This window comes from Artemia franciscana, unplaced genomic scaffold (genome assembly GCF_032884065.1).
Source record: "Artemia franciscana unplaced genomic scaffold, ASM3288406v1 PGA_scaffold_47, whole genome shotgun sequence".
NCBI lineage: Eukaryota > Metazoa > Arthropoda > Branchiopoda > Anostraca > Artemiidae > Artemia > Artemia franciscana.
In genome coordinates, this window is record NW_027062688.1 from 1,019,098 (window position 1) to 1,038,487 (window position 19,390).

Sequence of the window (19,390 nt, forward strand, 5' to 3'; positions counted from 1 at the left end):
GGCCCTTTAACTGACAAATATCAGATTTGTTTAAGGGAAAGTTTAAGACAGATGGGAATTTGAACCTTTATTTGATGCCCTATATTTGCCCTTTTTATTTTTTAATAATATATTGCTCTTAGACTTTCCCTATATTCGATGCCCTATGAAGCCTACACTTTTTAGCAAAAGCTCATTTTGACTTCTATAGTTCCTTAGCCTAAGTCGGAAAAGATCTTTTTATAAGATTTATTGTCTATATTTCTAGAACCTAAAAAATGCACAATAATTAATTTCTAAAAAGCAAAGTTTTTTCGATGATGGTAAAGAGTGAAGTTGAAATTTAAGACGAACAGAAATTACTGCCTTATAGACTAGGCAAAATATTTTTGAAGTGCTTTTTCAAATCAACATACTGGTGATATTTTCCTTTGGATCTAGAATGCATGTTGTTATCGTGATGCATAATTTGTCTGGTATTGATCCCACGGGTAATTTGATACATTGCGGTTAGTTTTGAATCTAAGTTTCGACTTTGGTTCTCTATGATTATCGAAAAGCTTTCGATAGAAAATTATGGTATTTCTTTAATACTTAGTTTGACATTAATTAGAAAAAGCAAGATTTTCGCTAATAAATAATAGTTTTTCGGAAGTAAATTTTTTTTTGGATTACTTTTTCATGCCTTTTGCCGTTTATAATTATTCACAAAGTGACAGAAAATGTTTCTAATCTCTAGGAATTGGATTTTCATGATGGGACAAAAAATATTTCTGTGCAGTATTCCTTCGCAGATTATAAGTGGTACATGCACAAAACAAGCTGAAAAAATGTTGACGTTTTCCAATATTAATAAATAGCACATTTTAAGCACAGGGGCATATTTTAGGGAAACATTTTTAAACTTATAAACAGGCTACTATAATTTATGATTTATTATACTACTATGTAACTTATAATTTACATTTATTATATATTAATAAATATTATAATTGTATTTATTATAACTTACTATAATTAGAATTTATGTCAAACTGAAAGAAGTATTGCTTCACAAAATCCTATTCAATCGAAGGATAAATTTTAAACCAAGAGATATATTTCTATTATGTTCTACTTGTATTTATTGTTTAAATATAAGATTGTATAAATATATATTGCTTAAATATATAAAATCTCAGAGCTCTTATTTAAATCCCAACCGGACCCGGTGAGATTGGGGGTGGTTGGAGGGGGAACTGGAAATCTTGGAAAACGCTTGGAGTGGAGAGATCGGGATGAAATTTGGTGGGAAGAATAAGCACAAGTTCTAGATATAATATAATACAATAAAAGAAAAAAACTTTTGTGTCAAAATTGACTAGAAAACAGCAAATATTTTAATCTTTGTCGGCGCTTCTGTCTCACACACAGGGGCACAGGGGCATATCTTAGGGAAACCTTTTAAAACTTTTAAATCTACTGTAAAACAATTATAAACAGACTACCTATTTATGTCAAACTGAAAGAGGCATTGCCCCACAAAATCCTATCCAATCGAGGGATAAATTAACAACCAAGGGATATATTTCTATTATATTTTACAATAGCGATTCATACTGTAAGGCACAAAAAAGAAATTGCAATTGGGGAAGGGGATAAGAAATCCCAGTTAAATTCCTAAACAAAAATAAATGGATTTCATCAGAATTTGCGTTTCCAAATATATTGACACACTTTGGAGAAAAAATTAATGTTTTGTGGCGTAAAGTGGGAGAAAACACCCATTTTATACGGAGCAATCTTTTGCTACTTTAAAAGGCCATCAGCCGCTGAAGATTGTAAAAACCTTTGAAATTGCCGCACTATTTTGGTCAATGTGAGATGACAGCCTATTCATCAATCAAATTATTTCTGACCGTCGACAAAACAAAGGAGGGCTTGTAGCCCTTGTGACGGAGTAAGACAAAAAATAAAAGAGAGAATAAACAACAACGAAAAGAGAGATTACAATCAGCAAACACAAACATAACTACATACTATACGAAGAGAGAAGACCACCGGTGGTTGAGGATTTGAAATCTTCCACTCTTTTTATCAATAATGTTTGAAGGCAGAATCAATTTAAATTTTTGTACCAGAGAAGAATTTCTGGTCCAAGGAGGCAGATGCAGCAGATACTTGGTGAATTTAAAATAGATTTGGTTAATATTTTTTGTTTGAAGCCGAAAAAAAAATTCCAAATGGGGAATTTTAGACATTTTGACATTTGGAATTTTTTCTGCAAATAGAACATAGAAAATAGAAGGGACACAGTTGGACTGTCGTAAAGTTTGGAAAGGTGAAACTGACTAAGATTTGTGTTATTAGATGCAAGCGAAGCATATGCGATTCGAATTTTTTTAGCGAGGTTTTGAATTACAAGCTTAATGGTTTCTTTACTACTTCTTCCAATGGACATACCTAGATAAACAAGGCTTTCAAAAAGCGGAATAGATGTTTCAGAAAGTTCATATCATTTGTCCGAATTGTGTTGCGAGAGCAACACTTTGGTTTTGTCGTGTTTTTTTTTATTTTTTTTTTATCCTAGCACCCCGATTTCAGCTTATTCCTAGAAAGTGGTAAGGGTCTAACCTCTGCGGTTTTTACGGAAAGTGTGGACCTTAGGCCGGATTGATGAATATGACTTTACATTTTGGAAAGCTTCGTAGAACTCTTGCCTGGGGCCAAAAAGGATGGTTTTTGCTTGTCCTTGAGCCAAAGCCTATAGTGTTTGAAGTGAAGAGGAGTTGTATACCCTATGTCAGAGAGGACTATCTGAAGTTATGCAGCCAAGCTTTCGTTTCATCAAAACATGTTTCTGCTTTCGAGTGGAAAGCTCCGTTCTAGCAGGCAAGCAGGCAGGCACCAGTTTCAAATTGAAGATGGACTAAAATCTATAAGTGTTAAATATATGCGACAGTTACCCTGCCCCACAGCCAATATATCTTCTTTGAGTGATAAATAGAAAAATTTAGAGAAGCAAAAAAGCGGCATTTTCCCACGGGTCCGAAAGTGCTGCCGTGATTTCGGCTGAGTTTATCATTCGGTTTTTCGCACTTGGGATTGCGGTAGAGAAATGGTATCAGATGTGCCTCTTAAACTTTAAAAGTTCTCTCATTGCTAAAGAAATTAGAGTTTATCCTTTGCTCCTTTCTAAGTGATGACGTTAGAAAGTTGGCCTACGGCAAAAAAGTCAACTTTTGAACTAAGACAGATAGATTTTTTTTCGACGGCAGTTGATAGCTTTTGATGAGCTGATCAAAGTATATGTCATCCATTTTTTGTACAAAAATTCCTTCATGAGATATACCAGTTTGAAAGTTTAAAGGGGTTGACAACTTCAGTAGTAAGGTACACACTGAAACCAAAAATAGGCCGATACCAATTGTGAGACATAGGGGAGTTGTAAGCAACAGTCGGCTGTTAGCTCATAATCATCCTCGGCAATGAGGGGTTCGCAACTCTTTCTAGTTGGTGTACCTATTTTTTGTTTCCGTTGTATTTGATGGTAAGACCAATTTGGTTCCAGTGGTAAGACATGTAGGGGACTTGTAAGTAATAATCGGCTGTAAGGCTACAATCATCTTTAGCAATGAGGAGTTTGCAACTTTTGCGAGTTGCTGTACCTAGTATGTATTTTAGCATCCTTACAGATTAACAACTTCAGCGTTTAGTCGCAGCGAGGAAACAAAACCAAAGTGTTGCTCTCGCAACACTTTACTCGGCGAAGCCGAGCAAAGGTTGCCGCAACACCTCACGTTGCCCATGCAACGTAGATCTAGTTACCCTTAAGATTGAAAGCGATTGCTACAGTTTTATCGACAATAAAATTCAGGCCGATTTGCTGATATTGAGGCTGGAGTTTTGAAAAAGTTCTCTGAATTCCCAAACAGGTGTGACTTTTTTCAAAATATCATCAGCGTAGGTAAAAAAAAGAAACATTGATTCCACCTTAAATACACGTACGCTCGACAGAGCTATGAGAAACAGAAACTGAATTGTTAAAAAGAGCAGAGGAAGTTAAGCCACCCTGTCTGACACCCCTAAATACATTGAAAAGATCCAAACCCCCTTTTATTTAAGCTCTAAGATGACTATACACATAACGGAGACATTTAATAAAAGAAGGATCAACTCCCCTTTTTATAGCTATGTCAAAGACATAGTTATTAGGCTATGTCACTTGCACAAAGAACAAGGAAATCACCAGATCCTTCTACATCAGCTAGGACATGAAAAAGGGCGTAAAGAGCATGCTCCTGTCTTACTTCTTTCTGGAAACTAAGCTGATGTGGAGGAGCATAACACTTACAGGAAATTTCATTGAAATAACAGACTGAAACATTTTCAACGAGGTACACGAAACAGTTATAGGGCAGTATGATTGACAATCTTCAAGATCTTTTTTCCCTTTTTCGGGATGGGAGTAAACTGGCGAATGCAAAACTGTTGTGACACCATACCTGAAGAAATTGACATAAATTGGTCACTGGTAATATGAATTTCAACCTCACACTCACTAAGATAAGGACTACGATCGGGACTAAGGAGACGGAATGGAACCTTGATTTTATTAAGTAGCGAGTCACACTCCAACATAAATAATTGGTGATTAACGCGGCTCTAGTCTTGGATATCGAACTATTTTTTGAAGTTAGAAGTTTTCCTATCATTGATTCACTCAATATATCCACAGACCGCAAGGTGATCAGAACAAAAGCCTTCACACAAGACTGTGGCTTGGTTCAAGAGAAAAGAAGCGACAATATGATCGAGGTTTGACGTTGAGAATGCCTATGTAAGTAAAATTTTCGTCTTTTTCAACTAGAGATTAAAATAGTGGAATAGAGCTCTAGAGCAACTGACTTCTTGGGAGGGTTTTGTTTGTCAAGTCACAATTAAAATCACGGATGATTATAACACGTGTATCAGATGACTTCTCCACTTTTTTGACGAGGCTGCACACTTTTTCGCAAGCGCTTAGAAACTTTGAATCAGAGTTTTCATTCCGGTAATTCGTCGCTGAATTCACTGGGGAGAAAAATATGAAGCAATCAGGCGAAATTCTTAGAAGCCATTTTTAATCTATTGAAAGAAAATGTTCTTGAAGACTGGTTACATCATGTTTTTTCGAGCAATTGGGTCAAAATTGGATTTAATCAGCGACTTTGCCGTTTATATTCCATGATGGAACTAATAGAGGATGGGTCTTTGTCTCGGGATCTGCTTTAATAGGGATTGAGCCACAGGGAGCTTATAGCTGTAGCATGGGTGACTGGAGGACTTGTAAAGAGCACATTTTGTTGTTTTCATACAGGGATCATCTTTAGAGCTGGAAAGTCCGACCCCACCACAGACTGAGCAAACGCAGGAGTTTTTACAAGAGGTGGATATAGGGCCAAATGGGTGGCAGTTATAGCATCGGGGTGGGAGGAATTTGTATTCTTCTATTAATGGACGCTCGTAACCAACTAAAACTGGAACTGATGACAGCATTCACCTCATGCTATAAAATGTAGGTCTGGGATTTTAGAATTTTAGGATAAGGATTTTTGATTATAAACGCTTGATTTGCTTTATTATGATTTTGACCCGCTCTGGGGAAAAAAGGGTATGCTACAAAACCTTGTTACTATGCTCCTCGCGCTATACCCTCCTATACTCTACAAATCCTCGTTTAATACTTTCTTTAACCAAAATTTAGCACGTAAATCTGTCTTAAACCCCTAAGTGTTTGTACCAGATATAATCTGTTCCTGTATGTGGTTTACAATATTAATTCTTTTATGCCAGGTGCAGCAAATGCCACTCTGTTTTGGTTTATCAAGAAGCATGGCACAAAACCTCTCACTTAGGTTTCCAAACACTTGAAAATTGACTGGCTATCTTAGAATTTTCTTTCTTTTGGGATTTGAAGCTAGCTTCCAAATGGCAAAAATTACTTATGTTCATATGGCAAAAATGGCAAAATGGCAAAAATTACTCAGAAATGATCTCTTTTGGCGCTTAAAAGGGACACTAGATATAGTGAGTTTCTTTCAAACGAGTCTTCTTGACTGGGACAAACAATCACTGATACAAGGACTTGAATTAGAATTTTCAAACTGAAAATGAAGTCCGGTCTTCTGTTTGTTTTTTTTAGAAACCATTTCTTCCAGGTTCAGCAAACTCATACTTTTTATCCTAGAAGCGTGTCATTGCTTGCTTTTCTTGCTAATTTTGACAGCATACTGAGCTACTTCACACCGACCATGAATATATACCTAGATAATTGTCTATATAGGTAGCTCTAATCCTGTTACTATTTTTCAGATTTGATAACAGCCATGTGAAGCTATACGACCACGGCATAAATATATATGCAAACAGTAGCGAATATTTTCTCCAAACATAGCACACATTCATTTCGCGCTGTTTGGGAAGTTTCCAGAACATCAGAGCAATAGTCTCTCATCGTGATGCGCTAAACCTTTGTTATTGTGCTTTCGCAAAGGTGGGGTCATGAAGAGTGGTTTACCTTATGCGGCTTTAGATTTGTTTCAAAAATCTTCAATGGAGAATATAGGACTTTTCGCTACTGTTTGTATATATTTATGCTGTTTTATTTGACGGATGCCTAAACCCTGAAGCCAAGCAGGGGTTTTCATTGTACTGTCGGTAAGTTTGATAATGCTGGTCAATTTTCTCCGTACTTTTGGGAAGTCTATCCCATTTTTTTAGGCTTGAGAACGAAGGTGAAATCTTCAGGGTACGGTTTTTTTCGTTGAGAAGAAGTGAGGAGACTTCAAATTTTCCGTTTGGAGAAAGAAAGTATGGTCTTTTTGTGGTTAGATGAGAGCAAACACTATGTGTATATGATCTCTTGCCAGCCAAATACTGGACGATAATTGTCTACATCTACCACACATTATTATGACTACAGGGAGATATTTGCCGCGAAAGATGCCTTGTTAAATATTCCATTTTGAAATACTTTGGTTAGGTCTTTTATGTAGAATAGTTTCTGGGAATAGTTGTCAGAAATAGAAAAAGAAAATGAAACACAGATTTGTGATATTTCAAACATGATAGATTGCATTGTATTTGGTGAAAATTGTTTATCAATATCAAAAATGTTATTGTTGACACTAAAACCGTTTGCCGTAAAGTGATCAAAAGCATTATAACCAACATAATCGCCATCAACATCTCAAGTCTTTTGTATTTTCTATAGCATGTTTTAAGTAGAGTTATTACTTCTATTGGAAAATAATGTTTTTACCTTTCTTTCCTAGTTCCTTTTCGTCTTTCCAGCCTGGTGACGCTTTTTGTGCGCTTCAGTGGATTTGACTTAAACGATCTCTTTGAGAAGAAGTTCTGAAATGCGAAGAAACAATCAGTCTGGAGTTGTATTATCTAAGCCCGCCAGATGACACACAGAAATACTTGGCGTTTTACCATTAGTATAGTGCTTTTGCAATTAAGACAGCACCCCAAGAAGGCGCTCTAATGACCCCGGGTAATTCATTTCCCATATCTTTTAAGAAAAACTCCGAATTCAATATAATTAGGGTCCCCAACGGCCCCTCCAACCTAAAATCTATTTAAATCTGTTTATCTTAAAAAAAAAGTAAAACCATCCAGCCAAGACCGACATTGGAGACTCGGAATATCAATGACTGACCTTCAATATTATAAGTTCAGTTTAATCAATTGTCTTGGTTTGCTTTTGTTGGTTTCATTTGGTTTTGTTGATTTTACCCTAATTCCCAAAATTTATTATTCTTTTTTTTTCAAATAGAGTTAGATTTTTTGTGTAATGACTCACGAACACTGGCAGTAAAGCTGGTCTATTATTGTATACAAAACAAATAATAATAATACTGCATAAAGTGATGACCATTGTTGCCAGATCTTAAAGAGAGGATTGAGCTTTCTTGAGCCCAACGTTGGGCTTTCTTGGACATTATTATTCTACACTTATTATTTTTTTCGCCCGAATTTATGAACAAATTAATCAGCTGTATGTTGCTATTTTTTTCTGATGAAAGACAAGTCCAAACCTGTCTTATCTTCATAAAAAGCTCTGAATAGAAACAAAAAATCTCATAATAATATTAATCTATTTTTAATTCACTGAGGATGCACGGTATAAACAAAGGAAAACAGAACTACAAACAGAATAACTAAATACAGGATAAAAACATTTTCGTTGCAAGTTTGTCCTTCTTCCAGATGTGGTTTACATTGAAAACAAATTGTCTTACCTCATTATCAAAATTTCACTTAATATACGTAAAAAAGAAACAAAATTCTTTCCGAGTCTGGGTTCGAATGCAGTAGGGACATGGCCATCTTCCCTAGTTCTGCGAAATCTAGAAAAAACTCCTTTGTCAGTGAAGTTTTTCGTTTGACGGATTTTCTCCAAATCAAAAGTATAGTCATTTTGCTCGAGTTTTTCTGGAGTGACTAAAACATATGGCAGCTTGCACCACCGGAAGTCAGTATCTTTAAATTTTTTGCATGAGACTTAAAAAATCCGTTCACTGCTAAACTTAGTGATGGAATACTTTTTATTTTGATTCTCAGGGCAATCTTGGCATTTACGGACTGAAGGACACTTCAAAAAGGATCATTTGTTCTCACAACCATCCTTGCAAATTCTTCGACGATCTGATTTCTCAGCTGTAGCAGCAGCACATAGATGGACCGAATGGCAAATACACTTCAAAAGCATTAAAATTCACATACGATTATGCTATCTTAAGGAGGATTATACTTGGATAAAGTTGTTTCCTAATTATGCTACATCTGACAACACTGGTAATGACATAATAAACTGAAAATTATGATCTCTAGCTTTTCAGCTGTAGCAGAAGTAATAGCAGCACACAGATGGAGCGAATGGGAAATACACTTCAAAAGCATCAAATTTGCTTTATTTTTAGATGTGATGTTATAAGTTGTTCTACATTTTCTTAGACTATGCTACGATTATGCTATCTTAAGGAGGGTTATGCTTGGATAATGTTTCCTAATTATGCTACCTCTGACACCACTGGTAATGACATAATAAACTGAAATACATTATTTTCATCCATGCTTAAAAGGAAGGGCAATGTTTGGCTATGGTTATAAAATTAAACTTTTCAGCACATTTCGAGAAGAATTTTCTAAACACTGTCATAAACGCTGTGTACAATTAGACAAATATGCATTTTAATATCTCAAGACCTATAAATTGGACGTGAATAATAACATAAGATGACCGTTCAGTATATAAGTTAACAGATTCTGAAAAATCTCCAAAGTATATATTTACCCCTTGCAAAAGAGGGAAATAAGCATTAGGGAAAATAAATACTTGTTCTTTTAGGATTAGCTAAGCTAATTTGGCTCAAACTTTCACAGGTTGTCGCAGGGGGGGGGGAGGTTGAAGTAAATCCATAGATTATTCTAAGATCAGACCTTCAAAGGAAAGTAAAGAGTAATGTTAAAATATAAAATTATGCATCCAAATATCTCAAAAGATAGACCTATCATTAATTGGACATATCTAACGACATAATAAGATTGTTCAATATATTGGCTAGTAGATTCTAATGGAAACTTTTTTTTTTATTTTTACCTCGAGCCAGTCAGGGATATAAGTAGAGAAAAAATAAATATTTGCTAACCTAGGATTCGTTGAACCTACTGAGATGAAGCTTTTGGAGATTAATTGAGAGAGAAATGTTGAGTCAAATTCACATATTGTTTTTAGTTCACCTCTTTAATGGAAAGTAAAGAGCAAAATTAAAATTTGAAATATATATTTTAAAATATCAAAATATATTATCAAGTGACATATCGTATGACGTAATAAGATCGTTCTGTATACGGGCTAACAGATTCTGTTAAAAAAAATGAAAAATTAAAAATTTGGTTTTACCCTGAAACAAAAAATGAGATTATAAGCATTAGTAAAATAACAGTTTTTTGTCTCATGATTGGCTGGGATGAACCTACTGAGAGGAAACTTTCAGAGATTGTTTAAGGGAGAAATGTTGATCTAAATTCATTAATCATTTTCTGTTCGAACCTTTAATGAAAAGTAAAGAGCAATATTAAAACAAAGTATAAACTTTCATATCTCATGATATTTTACCAAACGGGCATATTTAATGACGTAAAAAGATATTTAAATATATTAGCTAACAGATTCTTATAAACAAATTCTAAGTTTTATTTACTCCGAACAAATGAAGGGCATAAATATTAAGAAAAGAAATATTCGCTGTCTTAGGACTGGTGGACTGGTGGACTTTATTGAAAATTAAATATAAAAAAACAAGTTATTTTAACTGAAAGTAAGCAGTCACATTAAAAATTAAAACGAACAGAAACTATTCTCTATATGAAAGGGTCTGTACCATCCTCAACGACCCGCTCTTTACGCTAAAGTTTGATTCTTAGTCAAAATTTTACTTTCTAAAACAATTTAAATTCTTTGTCAAAACTCTACTTTTTGAAACAATGAAAACTTTATTAAAGAGCGGGGCGTTGAGGAGGGGACAGACAGGATATTTCAATTCATATTTCGATTGGAAATATCCAATGTCAGGGGAAGATCATTCAATATATTGGTTAACAGGCTCGTATATAAAAAAAAAAATCCAAGTCTTTTTACCCTAAATCAGGAGGTGATATTAGTATTAGGAATATATATATATATATATATATATATATATATATATATATATATATATATATATATATATATATATATATATACATATATGATATCATAGGATATGCTAAGTTTGATTGGGAGAAACTTAGGGAGATTTTCAAAGGAGGAATAGTGAACTTAAGTCATAGGCTATGTTTAAGTTCAGACACCCTAAGGAAAATAAAGAGTAACATTAAACAAAAATGCTCATAATAAAGTCTTTGAGTCCTTGAGGCAAATCTACTGTATTCTTTTTTTTTTATTCTGAACAATTTCCCTCAGATTTTGCTAACATATTCTGACAAGAAAAAAAATTCAAAATGTTTTTTGCCCCGAACAAAAAAGAAATATAAGCAGTTTGACTATGAACATTTGTAATCTTAGGATTGGCTGAACTCTGGACTTGGAAGCTTAGGAAGCTATTCGAGGGTGAAAGTTGAACTAAATCCATAGATTACTTTGAGTTAAGAACTTGGAAGGAGAGTAAAGAGAAATATTAAAACTCAAGCTTTCATTTTAATTTCCAGACACATATTATAAACTAGACATATCTAGTGAGATAATAAGATTTTTCAATATAAGAGTTAATAGATCTGTTTGTTACACAAAATATTTTTGTCAAAATAGATTCCCTTCTAGAATTTACCCCCAATCTAAAAAAAACTAAAATTAAGCTTCTAAAGTATCTTTTTAATTGAGATTTTATTATTCTTACTTATAGCTCCAAATTCTATAGCAGTAATTGTTGTTGCAGCAGTAGAAGAAGTGGCGGTAGTAGTACCGCGTTACATTTTGGCTTTTCACTGAAAGTTCCAACTTAATACCCTGAAGATTAGGACCTAAGCCGTTCCAAAGGTACGTTCTCTTGGCAACTTGCATGGATAAAACGTATTTTGATTTAGTTCAACACTCCCTGACGGGTTCAACTTAATACCCTTAGCTATTTAAGGCATCAAGGGTCCAAAATTCCCTCTGTTCCAATAACAAATACGATATTTAAGCAATTGGCTAATTGTATAGCTTAATGCACTTGCCCCAAAGACAGTGGGGGAGGGGTTGTTATCTTCATTAGCATTCTTTTCAACTATGCTGAACATGACAGTTTTATCAGAATTTTTAATGGTTGTCCTTGGGGGAACAAGGGGCGGGGCTGCTTGCCCTCTAACAATTTTTGACTCTTCAAAACGGCATTTGCACTTTTAATTAGGAATTGATTTATCTCCATCTGAAGGTTCTACGACTGCTCCTTCCTTACAAAGTGGTTTGATGTGAAAATGGACCGATAATGCACAGATCAGGACCCACTTGCTTCGGCAGGATTGTTGCATCACCTATATATTTTTTAGACAAGTCAATTATAGATGGCAGTCAAATTCAAAAAAGAGGACTATTGCAAATTAAGACAATTAAAATCTTCCTAAATTAGATTATTCATGAAAGAGTAGCACAAAGCCGACCAAAAATGCTTCATATGTAATATCTAGATCTTTAATTTTTCTATTTCCTTTTTTTCATTTTTTTTTCATTAGAGTATTTTTTAATACTTTTTCTCAAGCGTCTTTCTCTGAACATTGGATGGCTTTACAAATTAAATGTGTAAATACAAAGTTTTTTTTTTTCATCAAATCTACATGCTCAACTAGGAGTTTTACTTCTGGAAAAAATGAAAAAAATTGGGAATTCAATTCTTAACGCAATTGATATCTGCTTGGCAGTATGCGGTTTTTGATAAACAGCCTAAGAAAGTGTAGCTTTTTTTTAAAGTGTAATTATCTTTGATGTAAAATAAACCGTTAGAGTTTTGATTTTTATGACGAAAGTATTGTCAAATACAGCTATTTAATTATCCTTATTTATTTTTACGGTTCAGCATTACGATACAGATGAAAATGGGATATTGCCCTGAAACCTTCATACATGAGAAGCAACAAATTAATTTTAAATAATCAAATATAATAAAATAATAACTTTAAACGAAACACTTATATTCAAAATAATTAAACCTTAAGTACTGTCTTATACCATAATCGGACGTATAATATTGGTTATGCACGTATCAAAATTTCCCTAATGGAAACAAATTCAACAGCCATGATTAATAAGTTTTTTTTGTGATTTTTTTTTTTTTATTAAACCTACATGGAAACCCTAGCCTAGAAACCCAAACTATAAACAAGGTCTATTGTTTAATTCGTTCTGTTTTTTAACAAGCTCAATTCGTTGTGTTTAACAAGCTCAATTCGTTCTGTTTTTCTAAATCCTGTTCTGGATATATTTAGAACTTTTGTTCCCTAAGCGTGCAATGTCATTTTTTCCTCCCATCATAGAAAGATTCTTGACATGAAGCTTCTTTTATCAAAGCTATTTTGCCGTAACTTTCATGACTTAGAAACACCATTGTTCGCATAACTGGTAACGTACTAGAAAAAAAGAAGATTTTTTCTGTCTTTCCGCTGACCTGTAAAATTCTGTTTTCTTGAATTATATAATGAAATTTATATATAATAAAATTATGATATATTATTAAAATACATTTTATTATTTTGTATTATATTATTGTAATATGCTATTATTATGTTATCATACTATATATTGTTGTTATATTATACTGTAAAAATATATAAGATTATAATTATGGCAAAATTATACAAATAGAATTTATTTTAACTGACCAAGCCCCTTTGAAATTTCATAGTCTAGTTGCTTAACATCCTGTATTTTATTTCGTTGGGTTTGTTTCATTTGATTTGTATTTTATTCTGATCAATACGCAGAAATAAAACTCTAAATTTATTTCCAAACTTAAAGTAATAAATACAATAGCTTTGTGTTAGCCCAGTAGATTAATGCTTTGCTTGAGGATACTGGGCTTGAGGTTCGAATCCACCTGCCACAAGGTTGAAATAAAACATCAAGTAGATTTTTCAAATAATTTTTTTTGCGGAAAACTAAGGCAATGTATGATTTTCAAATTTACGTGTTACAAAGAAAAAAAAAATAAATATCAAGTCTTTTATATTACTAAAGTCGCTTAGTATTACAGCTACGTTATAATGGAGTCAAACTGTTTAATGATTCAAAACAACACATATTTTCAGGTATCATGTGAAATACCAAGAACGATGGAAATTAAATAGGATTGTTTGAATTTTTAAAGTGCAAATTTATGCTACAGTTTTTAAAAGCTGGGAAATCAATCTTTAGTGAAAAAGTCCTTCAAATGCAATTATGCTGTTTTGATCCGGGGATCAAATTAAAAAAAGAAAAGAAAACTGACGAATAAATAACAAAATATAAACTAAAATACGGCAAATTATCTCGATAATTTTATTTTTTGATAAAATTATTTCTAAAACACCAAACACCTAGAAAAGGTATTCCATTCCTTTGAAGGTATAATTTTCTTTGTTAATCAACGGATTGCTTTGACACGAATTTTAATTATGAAAATCCTTTCCAGTTAAAAATATAAATTCTTTTTATTTATTTTCACGGTTCAAAGTGGCTGGGGGCCATATAGTGTCAGGGGGGCCAAAAATGGATCTATACGTCCTTGGTACTTTAACAGTTATTACAAATACTTTTTGAATTTTGAAGGGAATTATAGCCCTTTACCATTTGTTTCACAGAACTTAAAATCCAATAGAACTTGTGACAGTCACGGTTCGCATCCATAGTAAAATTTTACCAGATTTTGCAAAAAGCAAGTCCAGCAATAGAAAGCAAAATACATTCAAACATTTTCTCTTTTTAAAATTTAATAGATCCATAAATTATTGAGACTTTTAGGAATGAATATCAGTATTTGTGGTAAATTGTCAATTTCAGGATTTTTTTTTTTAAGAAATGACTTATTTAGCCATTAAGACTTTCAGGAATAAATATCGTAGATATATTAAACTGTTAATTTGTGCAACAGTCATTACTTTTGGCAAAAATTGCCTGTGACAGCGACCAATTAATAGAATACTCGATCTAAGTCTACTAGCGACTGCAATAGAGACTACCTACTATGTGCCTATCTACAATGACGACCGTAACTACTTGTGACAGTGACTACTACTACTAGTTCTATAATTTTGATTATGGCTGTGATTGCTAATGCTACTGTTACTGCTACTACTAATATTCTAATTACTACTACTACTACTAATAACTCACTGCAGCACCAAGCCGCCTGAGGCCAACACAGCTACGCACGCTCCTCCTCCAACCTAATCTATTTAAAGCCTCCCTCTTTACACCCTCCCAGGAAGTTCCCATTTCCTTTAAATCCTTATTTATGACATCCTCCCAACCCAGACAAGGACGACCCGCTTTCCGTGTAGCCCCAGACGGGTGGCCAAAAAGGATAATCTTCGGTAATCTGTCATCCTTCATCCGTAGAACGTGGCCTAGCCATCTCAACCTTTCTATCATTATAGCCCCAGAAAGCGGGATTGAACCACACTTTTCGTACAACCTACTGTTTGAAATACGGTCAGTCAGCCGGGTACCCAGAACAATCCGTAGGCAATTTCTCTGGAAAACATCTAGTAAATTTTCATCTGCTTTTCGGAGTGTCCATGCTTCAGAGCCATATTTGACCACAGTCATCACTGTAGCTTACAGATCAAAAGGTTCTAAGTCCATTTAAGTTATCAAAAGTGCTTATCTGCAATATCTCAGGGACGACTAGGGTTATTAAGGTGAATATTTCAGAGTGTGAGAAGAATGCTTAGTTTTATCAGAAGCCTCTATGTACATCTATATGCTCAAAAGAGCATATCTGTAATATCTCAGGAACTTATAAGGGTATTAAAACGAAACTCTTCGAATTATTGGAGGGGGTTGTTGCACTAAATCAAACGACACTGAATACATCCAATTGTCAAAGGGAGTATCTATATTGAGCTTTGAATATCTACGGGTAACAGATTGAAACTTTGAGGAACTGGGAAATAGGATGTTAAATTTAACCAAAATGCACTATACGCAATCGGTTTGCGACATTTCCATGTATTCAATGTCCCATGAACAGTTATTTTTATTAAATTGAAAATTTCTGAAAATGTCTACGGAATTTTAAACTTAGACACACTATAGTTATCTCGATTTTCAACAGAGTGTATCTGCAATATTTCAGGAAAACCTAGGAATACCAAGTTGCAACTTTAAGGAAATATCAATTGGGATGTTTAACTTAATCAAATGACTCCGTGATTATGCAGGTTTAAAAATGGCTTAAAATTGTCGAAATTTTGGCGAAAATGGCTCAAAAATGTCGAAATTGTCAGAGAAAATTGAAAGGGTTGCTGAACTCAATCAAAATACAATATGTGTATTCCAAGTGTCAAAAGGGAATACCTACAAGACCTCAGGAACGGCTATTAGTATTTGGCTGAAAATTTCAAGGAATATAGAAGGAGATGTTGAACTAAATCAAAAAATCTTAAGTTTGTTCAGGTCTCAGAATTGTATTTGCAATATCTTAGGATCGGTAAGGGTATTAAGTTAAAACTTTTAAGAAATGTTGAATAGGATATTGAAATAAATCATAAGACATTATTTGTAGCCAGGTTGTCAAAGAGCAAAATATTTCAAGAAAGGACAGAATATTGAGTTAGAACTTCTAGATGCAGTTTTGAGGGATGTTAAATTCAATCAAATGACACAACATGCATGCAGGTTGTTAGAATCACATCTGTTTTACACGAAATTTAGCAAACGCTCAAATCAGAGTAAATAAAAAAATGAAGAGCTTAAAAAGTCAGAGGGCTGAGTGGTTTCTCTGTTATATGTTTATTCTCTTATTTCTGGTTTATTCACGTCTAACATATTGATCTTTTTCCAATTAAAATCCTTTCGATTTTATCATCAACAAGGTTTTGTTGAAACTAAATCTTAGTCCTAGGATCTTTGATTTCAAAGTGAATATAATTTATGAAATAGTTTTATTTAATGTATTCAGAGACAGCACTCAGAGTACCCAGAAATTTTCAAAGGAAAATTAAGTTATGTTAAAACTTAAGAAGAGATGAATTAATAAAAAATAACAACAATTTTTTAGCAAGCTGACCAACGGTCTGTGTTGTGCAGGTACCGAATGCCTTCGGCCGGGAGCGAAATGCGTGGTTGGGGGCAAATCATCCGACACTTCAGATGATCATCGGATGATCGGGGGTAAAGTATAGCAGGGCTGCATGCAAAATGTGTTAGGTACAGTTATTATGCAAACTATGAAGTAAGGATTGTTTTCTAAGTTCACACTATCCAAATACTTAACCCCCGCCCTCTCTGTGCAAATATATAGCCCAAATCATATATTTACAATCTATTATGTCACTTGTATTTGCTTGTCAGACGTTACGCTGAAAGAAGCTGACGAAGAAACCGGTTCTACAATGCGCCAATGGCCGAAGAACTTAAAATAGGCGGTATAACATACAAGTACCTTATGTTTCACTAAACTTGCCTGCCATCCACTTAATTTTGCAGAAGTAGATGAAACATAGCTGCGATTTAGAATTTATTTAACAAGGTACTTACCGTCAACTTAGATGTTTGGAGTTGGGCTGCAAATTGACGGCTTGATATCTGCTCAGAAGCCGAAAATGGAGCCTTCTGTCTACCAGAATCACCGCAAGCTTTTTCATAAGACGTATCTAAAGACAAAAGTTGTTTAATTAATTTCAATCATAATAATGCTTAATGTTTAATATAATAATGTTTAAGTTAATGTTTAATATATTTCAGAAGCCACTAGTATAGTTATTTAATAAATTTAATATATTCCATAAATTTTCTCCAAACCTCCAGGCTCGGACTCCAGAAAGGTATCTAGAGGCACTGATTTCCTGCTACAAGCTAAATGAATGCTTACATTAAGTCATTTATATTAAATCAAATTATTTTATATACGGTGAAATTTTGAGCCTTTCTCCCCTGAAAGTATATAAAAGTTATTTTGATTTTTCAAATTGGTAATAAAATTTAATTAATTTTCTAGAATCTTGAATTATGAACAACAAATCCACAGTTTTATTTAACAGAGCTAGGCTTTAGTAAAACAATTGTCTGTTATCTGGTAATTAATGTTAGTCTGGTTATCTGGTATAATATTGAAATACGTACCATAACTTATGCATATATATTCAAATTAATTAAATCTTTGAATCAAAATTTTTTTAAATTTATTAATTTTAGCTTGCTTCCAGCGTACGTATTTGATACAAATTAAAATATGCACTGTAAATAAAAATTGTATTTAAAACAATTCTGTATTCAAACTAATCTATCTAAATCAAGCAAGTTTTAGCTTATTTCTTTTATACATATATATGACTCGACAATAAATGTATGGCACAAGGTCTGATATCGTAATGCGATTATTAGAGCTATTTTCGTGATTTGTAGATTATTCCTAAACTTAAAAGAACCTCATAAGTAACAAATTCAATAAAAAATTTCAATTTAATAGAGATCTCTGAGATTGTATCCTAAGACGATATTTCTGAGATGATATTTTAAATTCATTAACACATTTCTGATATGATATTCAGGATATATATTTTGATTTACTGGTGAAATAATTCTCACTTTTTGCAGTCCTTAATTTTTCCATCTAATATCCTTGTGTACAGCTAAACGGCGAAACCAGGTACTGACCGCAATCAAGAACACTGATTAAGAAAAAAGAAACCTTATCTGTTATTTTTTAATTACAGATAAATAAAATTTTGTGATTTTACAAGCCGATAAGGACTTTTTGCAAACATAATACTTCCAACACGATTAAATATTTTCTGCCAAATTTAAAGAGTCTACAAAATCTGTATAATACTTTACAAATCTAAGGGGTTAAGACGATGTTTTTCTATTCTTTCCCACTCTTTTAAATACCCCCATCCCAACTTCGAATGAATTTTTCATAAACGCCGAGGAGAACAGATTACAGCCTTTTGTATGCAAAAAGGTTTAGAAATTCCAATGAAGAAATCCAAACTTGTTCTCGAGAATCAATGAGCAAGAATACAAACGAGGGGCACATAATGGATTGCGCTCTACATAATATAGATGTAAATTTCATCAAGTTGTAAATCCATAAATGAAAAATAAAAGTCAGCGAGTAGAGGAAAGCGGTTTAAAAAAAAAGGTCAAGCTAAAAAAAACCCAATCGATTGTATGCTCTTCTTTTTTACTTATATTCATAGATTTCCAGAAAATAATATCTACTTTAAGACCATTTTCAAAATGAGTTTATTTTTTTTTTACAAATTATCGTTATCAACTTTTTAGCTTTTTCTAGAACTAAAAAATCTAGCTTTCTTTAAGACAAAAATCTGTCTTCAAACTGATAAAGTTTGGAAGTAGTCAAACATTCAGACATGGTCGAAAAAAGGTTCACAAATATAAGCGACAAACACACAAACAAATTATTATTGTAATTTTCTGCCACAGTACGATATAACTTTTTATTCATGATTTTTGTCTTTTTTAATTTTGATTTTTCTGATATTTTATCTAAATCTAGCAGCAAAAAATGTTTAGTCATACATTATAAAGCTCCTACTTATTCTCAAGCCTTTCAAACTTTATGGGGTCTCTAGTTTCACGTAGCAAACGATTTTTGAAGAATATCAAAGGGGCTGAGAGGCGGAATCCACAAAGAGCAAAGTTTTAAGTTGTTTTGTCGTTCTGTTATCAAAAGTACATTTACTA

The 19,390-nt window shown here is 33.3% G+C and overlaps 1 protein-coding gene across 6 annotated transcripts in view; it reads right to left on the reverse strand.

Moving 5' to 3' along the window:
• Nucleotides 1-19,390, reverse strand: part of LOC136041872 (disabled homolog 2-interacting protein-like) — a 173,786-nt gene that overhangs the window by 89,539 nt on the left and 64,857 nt on the right. For 5 of the 6 annotated variants that reach the window (XM_065726658.1, XM_065726659.1, XM_065726657.1 and 2 more), the window contains 2 exons: nt 17,219-17,334; nt 7,262-7,356 (listed from right to left, as the gene is read on the reverse strand). In XM_065726658.1, the coding sequence (XP_065582730.1) occupies nt 7,262-7,356; nt 17,219-17,334 (211 nt within the window). Of the gene's footprint in view, nt 1-7,261; nt 7,357-17,218; nt 17,335-18,268; nt 18,336-19,390 lie in introns of those variants that run through there. The other variant, XM_065726663.1, reaches the window with a different exon arrangement.